Source organism: Triturus cristatus, chromosome 8 (assembly GCF_964204655.1).
Source record: "Triturus cristatus chromosome 8, aTriCri1.1, whole genome shotgun sequence".
NCBI lineage: Eukaryota > Metazoa > Chordata > Amphibia > Caudata > Salamandridae > Triturus > Triturus cristatus.
The window spans coordinates 1,680,935,063-1,680,953,275 of NC_140591.1; the positions used below are offsets into that span (position 1 = coordinate 1,680,935,063).

General features: G+C 49.1%; 1 protein-coding gene across 1 annotated transcript in view; it reads left to right on the top strand.

Annotated features, from left to right (window-relative positions):
• Positions 1–6,320: 6,320 nt before the first annotated feature.
• The window catches only part of LOC146808594 (tyrosinase-like), a 110,263-nt gene continuing 98,370 nt past the window's right edge, over positions 6,321–18,213 (top strand). Inside the window, exon 1 of the mRNA XM_085620646.1 lies at positions 6,321–7,135. Coding sequence (XP_085476772.1) covers positions 6,344–7,135 — 792 coding nt within the window. The 5' untranslated portion in view covers positions 6,321–6,343. The remainder of the gene's footprint in view (positions 7,136–18,213) is intronic.

Here is an 18,213-nt window from a genome sequence, read left to right on the forward strand (position 1 = left end):
CTAGCTTAGGGGATGTGTCAGGCAAGAACACAGAGAAGAATCTGATTTCTGTCCATAATTAGGGTGAGGGGTTTATTGGTAACTGGGTTCAAACTGGGTGACATAGGCCCTAGAATGTTCTACTTTGGGTGTTGCAGCTCAGATGGAGCAAGGGAGGGAGGCAGAAGAAGCATATAATCCTAAAGCTGCTTCCCCCTTTGTATTGAGAAGAGATTCAGAGAAAGAATTGGGGTATTTTCTTGCAGGTTTGAGACTGGGTGGGGATACAGTCCCTCAGTAGAACCAGGGAACTATGGCAGCCTTAAAAGAATGAGTTTTCCATGCATAGAGCTGTAACTCAGCTGAAGCAGAGGAGCAGGACTGGATCACCGTTACCAGATTCAGGGGATTGTAGCTCAGACAGTGTATGTGGACAGACACACCTTGGGCAGAGTTTCTTTTCGAGGTTTGATGGAGTTGCTCAAATGGAGCACTGACATCAGGTTCTTTTGTTTTTAGTTTTTAATTTTGGTTGAAAATTACTCAAAACTTATACACATTCTGCATCCCCATTAATCATCCACTCAGCTGCACTAAACCGCCCTCTGGTCCTTTTAGTTGAGTACACTAAGGGGCTCTTTTACATGCCCAGGTCACCACCGAAATGTAACTTTTTAAGACGTTCTGTCAGTGCACTGGGGTTACCCATATGTACGAGGCCACGTAAACCCGTCCTGCATGGCTTTTCATGGCCTCGTAGATATGGTGTGAGGCAATTCAGCCAAATCACTACGTTGGCTCACGCTGCAATAGAGAGGCATACCATTGGCATTGTGTTAGGGGTTTCCATGTAACATCTATGGCATTTGACACATTTCCAGATTTACAACTTGCTGTAAACCTGAGAATGCATCAAAAGTTTATGCCTCCCTAGTGGTGGTGTAAGGGTTATTTTTGTGAGGGACGGTGTGCCTTTCTCCACAAAACAGCTTGATTTCAATGCAGACACCCTTGCACCATGGTGCAAGGGTGCCTGTGTTGGTACAAAAGACACACAATTGATGGACGAAATGCAGAACAAATCAAAACATTCACCCCCAGTCAAGAGATCTGGGTTAAATCCATCATTCTTTTGCTCACCATGCAACCCCAGTTTAGACCTGGCCATATGCAAATCAGTCTTGACCTGGGCCTCATGGGAACAGTCCAGCACGAACTGCCAAGCCAGGTCCTCCCTGGACCGGAAACAAGCATTCTAGGACCGGTTTCAGGGTTTCACCCCTCTTCAGCCAGGATAGCTTGATTCCAGTGGCAAAGTGAGCCCAGGACCCATGTCTGGGCATACCTGGCACACTTAGGGTGAGAAAGCAAAAGACACACAATTGATGGACGGAATGCAGAACAAATCAAAACATTCACCTCCAGTCAAGAGATATAGGTTAACTCCATCATTATTTTTCTCACCATGCCACCCCAGTTTAGGCCTGGCCATATGCAAATCAGTCTTGACCCTGTGCCTCATGGGAACAGTCCAGCCGACAGCCAAGCCAGGTCCTCCCTGGACAGGAAACAAGCATCCTAGGACCGGTTTTGGGGTTTTGAAGCCCCGAAACTGGTCCCAGGATGCTTGTTTCTGGTCCAGGGAGGACCTGGCCTGGCAGTCCGGGCTGGACTGTTCCCATAGGGAGCAGGTTCAAGACTGATTTGCATATGGCTGCGTCTAAACTGCAATGGTGTGGTGAGCAAAAAAACGATGGATTTAACCCAGATCTGTAACTGGGGGTGAATGTTTGATTTGGTCAGCATTCCGTCCATCATCTGTTGTTTTTGCATGTGTTGGTTTTGGTTGTGTTGGTACAAGGCAGCCATTTGAGCACCGGCACAGTAAAAGAGGAAAGGAATGCACTGTATCTCATATATATGGGGCATTCCTGCCCTTTTCTTTTGACATAGTGCTGCACAGCAGGAAAGCTTGCAGTGCTGCTCTGCATTTAAAGTAAATGAGGCCCTAAGTATCTTGATGAGAAATCTCAGACATACAAACCCCTAACATCATTGCCTCAGATACGCACCTGTCAGTACGCCTATCCAAGTACAAGCAGACACCCCATCCAGTCCCAATTTTACTCTCTTATCGACTCCAGACATCTCCTACGCTTGTAGTTTCAAATGAATAATCCTTGGACCCTTAATGGCACATCAGGCTGCCCTCGGGCCCCTTCGGATTCAAGTCTCCCAGTAGCCTCCATTGACCCACTCCCCCTCGGGCCCCTTCGGACTCAAGTCTCCCAGTGACCTCCATTGACCCACTCCCCCTCGGGCCCCTTCGGACTCAAGTCTCCCAGTGACCTCCATTGACCCACTCCCCCTCGGGCCCCTTCGGACTCAAGTCTCCCAGTGGCCTCCATTGACCCACTCCCCTCGGGCCCCTTCAGACTCAAGTCTCCCAGTGGCCTCCATTGACCCACTCCCCCTCGGGCCCCTTCAGACTCAAGTCTCCCAGTGGCCTCCATTGACCCACTCCCCCTCGGGCCCCTTCAGACTCAAGTCTCCCAGTGGCCTCCATTGACCCACTCCCCCTCGGGCCCCTTCAGACTCAAGTCCTCCCAGTGGCCTCCATTGACCCACTCCCCCTCGGGCCCCTTCAGACTCAAGTCCTCCCAGTGGCCTCCATTGACCCACTCCCCCTCGGTCCCCTTCAGACTCAAGTCCTCCCAGTGGCCTCCATTGAACCACTCCCCCTCGGGCCCCTTTAGATTCAAGTCCTCCCAGTGGCCTCCATTGACCCACTCCCCCTCGGGCCCCTTCAGACTCAAGTCCTCCCAGTGGCCTCCATTGACCCACTCCCCCCATTGACCCACTCCCCCTCGTGCCCCTTCAGACTCAAGTCCTCCCAGTGGCCTCCATTGACCCACTCCCCCTTGGGCCCCTTCAGACTCAAGTCTCCCAGTGACCTCCATTGACCCACTCCCCCTCTGGCCCCTTCGGACTCAAGTCTCCCAGTGGCCTCCATTGACCCACTCCCCCTCGGGGCCCTTCGGACTCAAGTCTCCCAGTGACCTCCATTGACCCACTCCCCCTCGGGCCCCTTCGGACTCAAGTCTCCCAGTGGCCTCCATTGACCCACTCCCCCTCGGGCCCCTTCGGACTTAAGTCTCCCAGTGACCTCCATTGACCCACTCCCCCTCGGGCCCCTTCGGACTCAAGTCTCCCAGTGGCCTCCATTGACCCACTCCCCCTCGGGCCCCTCGGGCCCCTTCAGACTCAAGTCTCCCAGTGGCCTCCATTGACCCACTCCCCCTCGGGCCCCTTCAGACTCAAGTCTCCCAGTGGCCTCCATTGACCCACTCCCCCTCGGGCCCCTTCAGACTCAAGTCTCCCAGTGGCCTCCATTGACCCACTCCCCCTTGGGCCCCTTCAGACTCAAGTCCTCCCAGTGGCCTCCATTGACCCACTCCCCCTAGGGCCCCTTCAGACTCAAGTCCTCCCAGTGGCCTCCATTAACCCACTCCCCCTCGGGCCCCTTCAGACTCAAGTCCTCCCAGTGGCCTCCATTGACCCACTTCCCCTCGGGCCCCTTCAGACTCAAGTCCTCCCAGTGGCCTCCATTGACCCACTCCCCCCATTGACCCACTCCCCCTCGGGCCCCTTCAGACTCAAGTCTCCCAGTGGCCTCCATTGACCCACTCCCCCTCGGGCTCCTTCAGACTCAAGTCCTCCCAGTGTCCTCTATTGACCCACTCCCCCTCGGGCCCCTTCAGACTCAAGTCCTCCCAGTGGCCTCCATTGACCCACTCCCCCTCGGGCCCCTTCAGACTCAAGTCCTCCCAGTGGCCTCCATTGACCCACTCCCCCTCGGGCCCCTTCAGCCTCAAGTCTCCCAGTGGCCTCCATTGACCCACTCCCCCTCGGGCCCATTCAGCCTCAAGTCTCCCAGTGGCCTCCATTGACCCACTCCCCCTCGGGCCCCTTCAGCCTCAAGTCCTCCCAGTGGCCTCCATTGACCCACTCCCCCTCGGGCCGCTTCAGCCTTAAGTCCTCCCATTGGCCTCCATTGACCCACTCCCCCTCGGGCCCCTTCAGACTCAAGTCCTCCCAGTGGCCTCCATTGACCCACTCCCCCTCGGGCCCCTTCAGATTCAAGTTCTCCCAGTGGCCTCCATTGACCCACTCCCCCTCGGGCCCCTTCAGACTCAAGTCCTCCCAGTGGCCTCCATTGACCTACTCCCCCTCGGGCCCCTTCAGACTCAAGTCTCCCAGTGGCCTCCATTGACTCACTCCCCCTCGGGCCCCTTCAGACTCAAGTCTCCCAGTGGCCTCCATTGACCCACTCCCCCTCGGGCCCCTTTAGACTCAAGTCTCCTAGTGGCCTCCATTGAACCACTCCCCCTCGGGCCCCTTCAGACTCAAGTCTCCCAGTGGCCTATATTGACCCACTCCCCCTCTGGCCCCTTCAGACTCAAGTCTCCCAGTGGCCTCCATTGACCCACTCCCCCTCGGGCCCCTTCAGACTCAAGTCTCCCAGTGGCCTCCATTGACCCACTCCCCCACGGGCCCCTTCAGACTCAAGTCTCCCAGTGGCCTCCATTGACCCACTACCCCTCGGGCCCCTTCAGACTCAAGTCCTCCCAGTGACCTCCATTGACCCACTCCCCCTCGGGCCCCTTCAGACTCAAGTCTCCCAGTGGCTTCCATTGACCCACTTCCCCTCGGGCCCCTTCAGACTCAGGGCTCCCAGTGGCCTCCATTGACTCCCTTGGACCCCAGCAGCTCTAATTGCACATTTCCCACTCCGGTGATATGTCCCCGGTCCCAGTAGCCCCGGGTAGGCATCTCAGGTGCTGTGCTCCAGGACCCTGCAGCTTTTTCCCAGTGACCCCGAAACCTGCTGTGAGCGGTTTTTAGACCCCTGCAGGTACCCGTACCAGAGATCTGGATGATTCTGCAGTGTAACAATAAGTCAGTATGCTGGGCTCCGGCAAAAGTTTTGTCTGTTGTATCAGAAATGCTAGCTACTAAGTCTTCGTTTAAGAAAAGAATGCTACATGCTCTGTGCACAATACTGCCGACTATGGGTTTCAAAGCATTTTATTCTGTCACTAATTTTTAAATCCACGATCGTAAAGTTGTGTGAAGGTTGAAACACTTTGACTCTTTTTAATAATTTATTTTTGAAAGCCAACTACTATGGCCAAATTTGTCATTAAAGTAAATAAACAGTATTTGTTTGGTTCTGGTCTTGGTGGCTTAATACCATCTGACCGATACCGGGGGTGGGGTTGGTACCTTTTCAGGTCTTCTGTGTGCAGTCGTTTATATCTGAAGTATTGGCTCGCAGCTCCTTTGTTGGAGGTATTGATCAGTATGGGAACATCAGTTGTTTTATTGGTGTTTTTTGAATTTTCTTGACTATAGTCTTTTTATTGGTATGTTATGAGATTTGTGGTTGAATTGCTTAATTGTTATGATATCAAACTAATGAAATATGGTATGCCATACAGTGACTCCGAAACAACCCCTTGTTCCGTGAACTTCCCCCATGCCCCCATTAGGTGCTCACAGACCCTGTGCTAGCCTACCACGGTACCCTTCTTCAGGGCTCCATGTGCCCTTCACCCAGCTATGTCTCAGGTGACCACGTTGGTGCCACCCATTCTCAGTAACCTCTGTGAGTCCCACTTAGCACAGCACTCAATGAGGCCGATGATGGTGCCCTTCACCCTGCTATGTCTCAGGTCACCACGTTGGTGCCGCTCACTCTCAGTAACCTCTGTGAGTCCCACCTAGCACAGCACTCAATGAGGCCGATGATGGTGCCCTTCACCCAGCTATGTCTCAGGTCACCATGTTGGTGCCGCCCACTCTCAGTAACCTTTGTGAGTCCCACTTAGCACAGCACTCAATGAGGCTGATGATGGTGCCCTTCACCCTGCTATGTCTCAGGTGTCCATGTTGGTGCCACCCACTCTCAGTAACCTCTGTGAGTCCCACTTAGCACAGCACTCAGTGAGGCTGATGATTGTGCCCTTCACCCAGCTATGTCTCAGGTGACCACGTTGGTGCCGCTCACTCTCAGTAACCTCTGTGAGTCCCACTTAGCACAGCACTCAATGAGGCTGACGATTGTGCCCTTCACCCTGCTATGTCTCAGGTGTCCACGTTGGTGCCGCCCACTCTCAGTAACCTCTGTGAGTCCCACTTAGCACAGCACTCAATCAGGCTCAGGATGGTGCCCTTCCGTTGTCTGCTGCAGCATCTCTCCTCTTGCACTGCGGATTGCTCCTTTCATCTACAAGGTCCTAATCTCAGATCTGCCTCTTGTCCCTCACAGGTGGCCGCAGGACCCTGCCTCAGACCCAGAGCCATGCTGTTGTGGTTTACCCTTGTGGCGCTCTGCCTCGTCCCCACAGTGCGCACACAGTTCCCACGCGACTGTGCGACTCAGGAGTCCTTAGCTAAGAAGCACTGCTGCCCCACCTGGACTGATGGCAGCAAATGTGGGAACACTTCCGGTCGTGGGTACTGCGGGCCATGTCCAGGCTTCCAGGATGAAACTGACCGCCCAGTAGAAGATAAACGACTGCATTGGCCAAGGAACTTCTATGATGAAATCTGTATTTGCAACTATCCCTACTCCGGACCCGATTGTGGGCGGTGTGTGTTCAATCACCATGGAGAAGACTGCGGAGAGGCGCATGTGGTTGTTCGACGGGAAATTCGCAAGCTCTCAAGTAGGAAGAGGGTGGACTTCATCAACGCCTTAAATTTAGCTAAGATGACCATGAGTAAGTCATTTGTTATTCTAGCCGGTGGGACCATGGAGAATGATACGACGACATATACCTTTAAAAACGCCTCCATCATGGATTGCCTCATTGCATCCCACAACCTCAACTCAAAGTATGTGCTTGAAAATGGCACAAGGACTCTCCAGGATCTCATCCATCGAAGCTCAGCGTTCTGCACTTGGCATCGCTATTATATATTGAGTCTAGAACAGGAGTTACAGGAACTGACCTATAACCCTCAAATATCCATGCCCTACTGGGACTGGACAAAGGACAACAATACCTGTGGTATCTGCATGGATGATCTTGTGGGAGCTAGTGGCCTGGATGGATCCCTCAGCCCGTACAGCATCTTCTCCCACTGGAAGGTATGTCACCCACACCTACCCGGGCCAGCCCCTCAAGGCTAGTGGACTGTGGTAAGTAATGAGCTGCAAAGTACCTGTGATGATAAAAGTTCAGGCACAAGCTTTGAGCAGTGACTTCCTGAAGGTCATCCCTGATGCCACTACTTGTCTGTAGAACGATTGTACAGGCCCCTTGCCGTGTTCTCCCCCCCTCCTTTCAAGATCTAGAGGCTGCTGATTGAATCCCGTTGCTGCTTCAAAACTGCCTGTCTCACTTACAAACTCATTCACACAGGAACACCAGCCTACCTTGAGTCCAAACTCAATAAGGCAGGACAGATGAGAAATTTAAAGAGCTCCAACATACTGCTTCACACCCCCTAACCCAATGACACAAACAAAAAGCCCTAATGTGCTCTTTTTCAGGGAATGCACCTAAAATCTGGAACTACCTCCCAGTACATATCAGAATGAACCCCTCCTTCGTGAGCGGCGTCAAAAGACAATTGAAAGAGCCTTCTCCTCAATCAGCACCTCGGTTCTAGAGCCTCCCACACAACGTGAATCCCAGCAGGCCCCTCCTCCCCGAACTGTATGTTATTGGTGGTTCCTCCCGATGAAATGCTTTGATTGGACACTGACTGGACCCTACGGTGGAACTTATATTATCCAACTCTGCCGTTGACAATGTTTGTAAAGCGCTCTGATACCCTTGGGTCTTGCCAGTGCTATATAAAACTCTTTAAATAAAATAAAATAAATAACCTCTTTTTCTTCACCTTGAAAGTACGATTCTCTATAGGTTCCCTAAGTTCAGCATGACTACTTGTTTCTCACATTCCTGTTCCCCCGATGTATCACCCCATCCACATTTGACGTCACCACTAACTTGGCAAATGACGTCTACTGGGCAGAAGAACCACACAGATGTGGGAGTCGCCAGATTATTCATCATCTTTACCCTAAAACAGCTCAATGCAGCGCTGACGGTTTGAGACAACGCTATTAACGCTGCAGGCTGTTACTGCGGTATTTACCGTTGTTTACTACGATGTTCCAGTGCAGGTACTTTTTCATCTACTTAAGCTGACAGATTTGATTGGTTTTCCTGTCTGGCAGAGTACTTAGTCTAAATATATAAACATTACTTTTTCTTACAAGGAGGACTCGTGCTCTACCAGAAACAAAAATATCCTGTGGACAGAATATCGTGTCAAAAATATCGATAAGGTAAGTGAAAATAGGTAAGCATAGATTTGAGATTCTTATCGCCACATCTACGTGCCTTGAAGATTTATATATCGTCAAGGTACATATATGTGAGTTCTATATAGAAGACGTTCCTTAACCTCTTGGCTGCGGCGCAAATTCCGCCGCAGCACTCCCGCAGTGCTGACATTCCGATCGCAGGCGTGGTCATGACGTCTCCCGGCTGTCGTCCGCACACGCCCATCGTGACTCATGACGGCCGGGAGACGTCATGAGCATGGAAGAGGTTAACTATAGAAAATTACCTTCACAATATTTTTGTCCTCGATATTCTTGACACAATATTTTGTGCCATGATATTTTTGCTTCTGGTATTCTGTCTAACCACCCTATACCAGGGCTTTCACTTTGGCCTGCATCTTGTGTGACGCATGAAAATATTCCTTATTTCGGGCCCCAGAATTACCGTCATCTGGGGGTCCCAGTAATTACAAGGGCAGGCAAATTACAGACATTACGAGAGGGAATAAAATGCATGAATTGGTGTTTCCACACTGATTCACTCATGTTCCATTCATTAGTAGCTGAAATCTCTGTGTGAAGAACACATAACCTGTTCTGATGGGACGTTTAAATTCTCTTACGGCGTACCTCTGAATTTATAGCCCATTTGTAATGAGGGCCCTGGGCAGTGAGGTAATGAAACATGAGGGCTACCCAAGGCAAGGTACAAAGAGGGAGCCCCCCAAGCTCGGAACTCATTCAGAAGATTTTAGCCGCTGCCCGTGCATGGTGTCAGAGGGGGCCACATGGCGCCCAGGGCCCCCCTCATCGCAGTGGATGCGAGGGCTATTGCTAAGCTACTCGTCCTGGGCCCCAATTATATGTAGTATGAAGCAGGACTCCAGAATTAGTTTCCCGGGTGCAGGAGACTGGACCCGATTTTAATGAATGGAAAAAATGGGCAGAAAAATAGCACAGGCAAATGGCTGCAGTGCAGTTTGGACCTGTTTTCGAAGCCCCTGGACAACCCCAGCCAAAGAACGAGAGGGGGGGGCATATAGGGCACATATAAGGCTCCGCCTCGTCAGGTGACATGTTCAATTTCTTCTTCTGCCATCTCTACCCCATTCACTCCCCCACATTAACCCTCTATGGACTCCTGTAGGCATTGACCACCCAATTCACTCACCCACGGCAACCCTCTATGGACTCCTAAAGGCATTGACCACCCCATTCACTCCCCCACAGCAACCCTCAATGGACTCCCGTAGGCATTGACCACCCCATTCACTCCCCCACAGCAACCCTCTATGGACTCATAAAGGCATTGACCACCCCATTCACTCCCCCACAGCAACCCTCAATGAACTCCCATAGGCATTGACCACCCCATTCACTCCCCCACATTAACCCCCTACGGACTCCTGTAAGCATTGACCACCCAATTCACTCACCCACGGCAACCCTCTATGGACTCTGAAAGGCATTGACCACCCTTTTCACTCCCCCACAGCAACCCTCCATGGACTACTGCAGGCATTGACCACCCCAGTCCCTCCCCCACAGCAAGCCTTTATGGATTCCTGTAGGCACTGACCACCCCATTCACTTCCCCCCACAGCAAGCCTTTATGGACTCCTAAAGGCATTGACCACCCCATTCACTCCCCCACAGCAACCCTCTATGGACTCCTAAAGGCATTGACCACCCCATTCACTCCCCCACAGCAAGCCTCTATGGACTCCTGTAGGCATTGACCACCCCATTCACTCCCCCACAGCAACCCTCAGTGGACTCTTATAGGCATTGACCTCCCCATTCACTCCCCCACAGCAACCCTCAATGGACTCTTGTATGCATTGACCACCCTATTCACTCCACCTTAGCAAGCCTTTCTGGACTCCTGTAGGCATTGACCACCCTATTCACTCCCCCACAGCAACCCTTAATGGACTCTTGTATGCATTGACCACTCTATTCACTTCCCCACAGCAACCCTCAATGGACTCCTACAGGCATTGACTACCCCATTCACTCCCCCACAGCAACCCTCAATGGACTCTTTTAGGCATTGACCACCCCATTCACTCCCCCACAGCAAGCCTTTATGGGCTCTTGTAGGCATTGACCACCCCATTCACTCCACCTTAGCAAGCCTTTATGGACTCCTGTAGGCATTGACCACCATATTCACTCCCCCACAGCAACCCTCATGGACTCCTGTAGGCATTGACCACACTATTCACTCCCCCACAGTAACCGTCAATGGACTCTTGTAGGCATTGACCACCTTATTCACTCCCCCACATCAACCCTCAATGGGCTTTTGTAAGCAATGACCACCCTATTCACTCTTCACACAAACAAATCCTTGGGTCTAAACTTTACAAAACTAAGTACGTAAAGTGACGGACTGGAGTCTCACATAGTTCCTTGGTGGGAGAAATCCCTTTCAGGACGAATACCCTCACCCACCAGAGGTGGCATGCGTCATCATCTGGGTATCTACTATTAGTGGGAAAACCTGGTCCCACTAAGGGCTACAACCTCTCTTGCGTGTTGTCATGCCCATGTAGCGCAAGCCACATGGGCAGACAATCAAGTAAATCAGTTTGTCACTGTTGCAGTTTGTATGTCTGGACAAGATACATGGCATGTCTGTACCAATATCGATGGACCCAGTCTGTTTAGTTTGGGGGCACACAGCACATGAACCGCACGGATAGTGCCCTTTTACGGTTGGTAAACCCCATAGTGTCTCTTGGTTAGATGTCTTCTTCCGCCTAGGTCGAGTATGTACAAGTTGATCTTTGATGTTGGTACTCCTCTTGAACGCAAATAATGGTCGGGGCATGGGGTCACTCCCAATATTTAGAATCCTCCAAGGTTTCAAAATACTTTTTTTGATTTGATTAGAGTTGCTACAGAAAGTGTTGACACAGGTCAACCGTTGTTGCTCCTCTTTAGGCGGTGCAATCTCAATCAGAGCCTCCCTATTATTGTTGGCCGCTCATTTCCTGGACCTCCGAGCGATGTTAGATGGATAGTTGCGGTCTCTCAATTGGGACGAGAGATTCTTCGCATGTTCGGTGTACTTCTCTCTGGTGGAGCAATTCCTTCTGATCCGTAGGAATTGCCCATACGGAAGGTTCTCATGGAGGGACTTTGGATGGTAACTCTGGTATGATAGTAGGGAGTTCCTGACCATCGGTTTCCTGAACTAATATTACCACAAAAGTGACTGATTGATAATAGTTTCTGTTTGTTTTCTCCCCTTTTTTGTCTCACCTGTACAGGTACGACCAGTAATATCCGAAAAATTTAAATTGAAGGGATAACTGGTTTGATATCATTATTATTTTTACGCATTTTGCCACTGGCAGCAGTAATCTTCTTTAGGTCCTGACGAAAGCCCTGATACCTCTTGGATTATTTAGGGCTGAAACATGTAGACCTTCCCTTGTACACAGAGCAGTTTAACCCATACTATTTCTTGCACTGTCTTTTTAAAACTGTCAGTAGGAGCAAGCTATTATAATTTTCTTTGTTCCTGAATAGGCAGTTTTAACTTCACTACCTCACTAGTTAGATTTATTTTGCGCTGCGTCCTCACTTCTTCTCTTAGAGCGTCTCTCATCTGTGGGATTTAGTATATCCTCCATAGGGTAGGCTCACTCAAAACATCCCTGAGCTCCCTCTTCTCAGTGAAGAGGTTGTAGCCCTTAGTGGGACCAGGTTTTCACACTAAGAGGAGATACCCAGATGATGAAGCATGCCACCTCTGGTGGGTGAGGGCCTTTCTCCCACCAAGGAACTATGTGAGACTCCAGTCCGTCACTTTACGTACTTTGTTTTGTAAAGTTTAGAGTAGACCCAAGGATTTGTTTGTGTGAATAGTGTATTCTTTAGGGAAATCTTTTCCTTGCAGTTCTTTAAATATTTTCCCTTGGACGCTCCTCTCTGTTTTTGTGTTATAAACCTTATTCACTCCCCACAGCAACCCTCTATGGACTATTGCAATCATTGACCACGCCATTCACTCCCCCCACAGCAACCCTCCTTGGACTCCTGTAGGCATTGACCACCCCATTCACTCCCCCACAGCAACCCTCTATGGACTCCTGTAGGCATTGACCATCCCATTCACTCCCACACGGCAACTCTCAAATGGACTCCTGTAGGCATTTACCACCCCATTCAATCCCTCCACAGCAAGCCTAAATGGACTCCTATATGCATTGTCCACCCCATTCACTCCCCAAACAGCAACCCTCTATGGACTCCTGTAGGCATTGACCACCTGCTAAAAGCAGGTGGTAATGTGTAAATGTGCTTACCACTCCTCACCCCCCACACACACACAATAGGGAGTGCCATGCAGAATTACATCTGGTAATTCTGGGCCCCCACAGTTATTCTCCATTCTGAGGGGTTTGAATCATCACTGCAGACATTCTATCTGGCTGGCAGAATAAATGACAGTGAAACCTCAAAAACTATCCCCTAACCTATTATCCCCTATTTATTAAATTGCTAGGGAAATATCCCTATGGTGTGTGCACACAATATATAGGCACCCACTGTCACGGTGCAGTCCAGTCACTGGACTCAACAAAGTTTAACAAACAGAGCATACGGTGCACCACTTTATAAGCAATAAACAATTATAAACTCCATATCCAAGATAGTTTCTTCAAGTCTTCCTTTATTTAAATTCTGAATTGTTTGAGACAGAACAGCCAACGCGTTTCGTCCAAAGAGATGGACTTCTTCAGGGCAACGCAATTCTATCTGGCTGGTAAGGGTAAACCTGGCAACAAGGAAACATGCAAGGACACCTCACTTGTATGGACCTAAATCTTTTATTGCTATTACATGATTAACTGACTGTTTCTACAACACGCCTATCAAATTCTCCACTCCCCACGATGTCAGTATTCTCTTCATACGGACACTTGTGAATTAAGCACTATCTTCACTCAGTAACTGATGTAGCCTCAGACACCTACGAATGGGGTGTTCTCAACACTGTGACTTACCCAGACTTAGGCACCTGTTACTGAAGCACTCTCCAATCAGAGACTGATGTAGCCTCAGACACCTGTGAATGAAGCACTCCCTTCACTCAGTGACTGATGTACTCTCAGACAACTACGACTTAGGTGGCCTACACACTGTGACTTACGCAGCCTTAGACACCTGTGAATGAAGCACTCTCTTTACTCAGTGACTGAGGTAATCTAGGACACATATTGATGAAGCACTCTCTTCACTCAGTGACTGATGTAACCATCCACCCTTGTGAATGAAGCACTGTCTCCTCTCAGGAACTGATGTAGCCTTAGTCACCTGTGAATGAAGCACTCTCTTCACTCGGTGACTGATGGAGCCTTTGGACCTTGTGACTGAAGCACTCTCTTCTACCAGTGACTGATGTAGCCTTGGCCACCTGTGATTGAAGCACTCTCTTCACTCGGTGACTGAAGTAAACTTTGAGATCTGTGAATGAAGCACTCTCTTCACTCAGTGACTTCTCTAACCTCAGACACTTGTGAATAAAGCGCTCTCTTCACTTAGTGACCGCTGTAACCTCAGAAACTTGTGGAGAAGTGTGGCTCAATGGTTAGAGCGGCAGACCCTGATGCAGAGGTCTAGCCCGGGACCAGGGTTCAATTCCCCGCCTTGGCGGGTCTTGGGCTCAAAAATTCCACGGACCTGATAATTCTCGCCTCGGTGCCATTCCAATCATGGAGTCCCACTCTTCAAATCTGGGCAATAGCTTGCTTAATCTCCACAACGGCCCCCACAACGCTAAGGATGCCTGGCCTCCACCTTGGGGGTGCCCAGGAGTGGACGCCTCACAGGGAAAGCCAGGATGGGTTCCACAGCGGTATTCGTACAAGCGCCTTGAGACCCTTGCGGGTGAGTAGTGCGCTATACAAGTATCAATTTACATGTAGCCTTCTCTTCACTCAGTGACCGCTGTAACCTCAGACACTTGTGAATGAAGCACTTTCTTGACTCAGTGACTGATATAGCCTCAGACAGCTGTGATGTAGCACTCTCTTTATTCAGGGACTGATGTAATCTGGGACACCTATTGACAAAGCACTCTCTTCAAACAGTGACTGATGTACCCTCAGACACCTACGACTTAGGTGGTCTACATACTGACTTAGGCAGCCTTAGACAACTGTGATGTACTGCCAGCCAGTGTACATCAGGGCTGGCAGGGGAGTCGACTTGGACTCATGCTGATCCCGATTGCCAGCCCTCAAGGATCCCGCCTGGACCTCGGACGCAAGTAATGGTTTTCCCCATCTGATCCCCTAGCCTCCGGACACTTCCCTACTGATACAGGACCCTGGCTGCCATTTCCTCGCACACCGGCTGTCCTGTGGACACCACCGGTCCCCTCTCAGCCACCGGACGCTCAACCTTAGACGACGGCTTCCAATCCTTTGGGTCACACACAGGAGCTCCATGCACTGACACCCTTCCTTACTCTGATAGACATTTACCGATTGTTAACATTATACACCCTGGCAGATGACTGCACATACCACTGATGTGCACTGGCTGGCAGTAGATCTTTACGGCCACGCATAAAGGCCTGCGCTTTCTGCCCACACCTTATGATTCAATTCTCCCGGTCTTCTCTCACATCAGCACAAACACACCGGTAACCTGGTCCTGAAGATGACCCTAACCCACTACGGGTCGAAACGCCGTTGACTTCCCAGCGCAACTTCTGGCACTATACTCTGGTTAATAAGCAATCGAAAACTGAGGTCTATACAACGCAACTAAAGATGCAATTTAGAAGTTGCCATACAACACTTGTATTGAGTGTAAGGTGCAAAAGGTGAAGGTCAAGATGTAGAGTGAAAAAGTGAAACAAGAAAGAGAAAGACTCAATCAAGATTATTGGCATCCCATCATTTCACTTTCAAGTGCCCAGTGTCATCATCTGGGATACCAATCAACTCTTCTACCTCCTTCTTCAGTCACAGAGGGAAAATGAATGCCAAGTTCTTGCCAGAGGAAAAAGTATAGAAAAGAACCACTCTTTCAGAAAAGTGCAGTGCAAGTAGAATAAAGAAAATGTGATTTAAAATAGAATAAGCAATAAAGACAGATGGTAATATGCTTCTTGCTTATAATCTTGAATTGCATTCCTACATAAAAAACAGTGCAGGAAAAAAGACAGCAGTTATAACTAATCAGTGCTTGTGTCTATGGTCGACATGTTTCAGCCGTTGGGATAATTTTCCCTGGCTTTCTTCAGGACCTCACTAAAAAACTTTGCTACTGCTATATTAAAAATTCGTAGGTATTGAGGGGTTACTACTGCACCCTCAGGAACAATGTCCAAATCCTCAGTATTTGCTCGATGTGTAGGACATCAATGCATTTTGAGGAATAGACCTCACCTCTCTCGGCACCAGCTCAAGTCAAAGAGGCTCCGCACTGTCCGTCGTTGCCTCCAGCTGGGACCTTAGCTGGGATGGATCATATTAATAAGAATAGGGGGATTCATATCCGTTTAGGTCTCTAATATTTCCCACAGACCCTAATGATAGTTTATTTGTACTATACTCTGGTTCACAAATTGTTAAACCTTTGTAACATCTGTAAATATTTATTTGTGAACCAAAAGTACCTTGTAAATATTATCACTTTGCTCACTCTGCGTCGCTCATCGCTGTGTCACTTGTCACTTGTGCCGTCCACCTTGTGTGTCACGAGCACTTATGTGCACAAAATCTTTTTTCGGGTTACACCCACATTCAATGTCAACAGTGCTATTTTCCCTTTACATGTTCTGAATATATAGTGCTCTGGCACGTTCGTTGACCTTGGAGTCTCCCATGCTCTTTCTTTTTGAAACTATATGTGCATGTTTATTTATTAGCCTAACAAATATTTCCTGTTTAGAGATTGTTTTTGTTACATACATTCATCACCCAGGTCTCAACTGGGTATACGGGTGTATCCCTGTCGTTAAATATCTGTGTTTATGACATGCAGCACATTCCTGTCCTTTCCCACTGCGCTTGCGCCATTTTGGCTGCCTTGTGCCAATGCAGTTACCCTTGCACCATTGATGGTGCAAGGGTGTCTGCATTGTACAAAATGAGTGTTTTTGTGGAGGAAGGGGCACCTTCCTGCACAAAAACAATAAATGGAGGTGTTTTCGTCCTTCTATGTGCTCTGCAGAATGCACCACCCATAGAAAGAGAAACAAACAAGGAGAAATAACGTTATTTCTCCTACTCACAGCTCTCCTGGGTGGAGTAAGCTTTTGACGTATTCCCAGATTTACAAGTTCTTGTAAATCTGGAAATGCCTCAAAATCCATGGGTGATGGATAGGAACACCCACCTCAATGCCCATGGAATGTCTCTTTGACGCAGAGTGAGGCAAGGCAGTGACTTGCGTTGCCTTGCCTTAATCCATATCAGTGAGACCATGAAACGTCGTACAAAGTGGCTTTGCGTGGCCTCCTCGATATGGGTCTGCACTCTGTGCTGCCGAAGAATCATAAAAAGTGATGCACCGGTTAAATAAGCCTGAGTTAAAAAATCTAGCAACAGTGAGTCACATCACCTGTTTGAAAACATAAGGCCTGTTTTTTGCTTCTTATGGGTGAGCAGGTGTCCAGTGTGGGGCAGATGTTACAAGAGGAGTGTTTTCAGTAAGGACTTGGTACTGGATGTGTCTATTGCTTCAACAGTTGACTGTTTCAAACTCCTCTCCAGGTCTTATGAGACCTTACAGGGTCCCAGGTGGATGTATGTGGGGACAGGAAAGAAGGATTGAGAAATGCGAAGAACTGAGGCAGTGTTCTATGTAGGAGGGTGTTTGCACGGATGCATCAGAAGGCTCTATTGTGTGCATGTGTGTGGGCTCCAGTCTGTGGTCAGTAGTGTCTGTGGGGCTCTGCGTAACGTGGAAGAAATATCACGCCTGAGTATTTTGCGGAAAGTCAGATGCTGAGTTGAAGATTGGTCTAATAAGTGGGGTTATGCATCATTTATTTTTTGTTTTTCATAAAATATGAAAATATTCATGACAATTATATGTATTACATGTACCATTGACATAAGGAATGAGGCAGGAAGACAACATTTAATCAAATATGCAACATAACTCTATTGTGGTGTAAAGACATCTGTTGTACAGTAAGTGGCCCATTTGAGTTTGCGAAACACGCCTTGAGAGGCTGCAAGTTTTACTCTTGTCCTGGATTATGTTGGTTCTACTGCCGAAGTGAGTTTTATAAGGGTTTTGAAAAGGTACCGAACACCTACTCATGAACCCTTTGGATACTTAAACGTTTTCGTAAGGGAGTTGAAAAGGTACCAAACACCTACTCTATGAACCCTTTGGGCACTTAGGAAGTACTTTCTGGGATGTCCGCCATCTCACATTTGGCTGGACTGCAAGGGAAAGGTTATCATTGGTGGTGCTGGTTTTCTGGAAAGTTTAAATGCAAGAAAGAAGACTTCACAGGCAGGCTCTGAAAGAGACAATATTAACATTTTTAATTCTACTTGTGTAGGTGATGGTGAGTAGAAATGATGGAAAGCTTGCAGTCTCTATTGGGAATAGGTTTCAGTGATGGGCTGGAGGACTTGTGAAGAACTGGGAGATGGAATGAGGATTGCCGTCACCGAGTCTGTGGACTGTTTGTGTCCAGCATGTCATAAAAGTCTTGCATGAGACCTCTAATTGATGGATGGAGGGACAAGAGTCCTAGTGATGTGTGCTCTCTAAACCTGCCGACATATGGTACCTATCTCAGATCCGGGACCGAAGGTGACCATAACCTACCAACACGTAGAGCAGCAGAACATTGAAAAACAGCAACTACCTTCACAAGA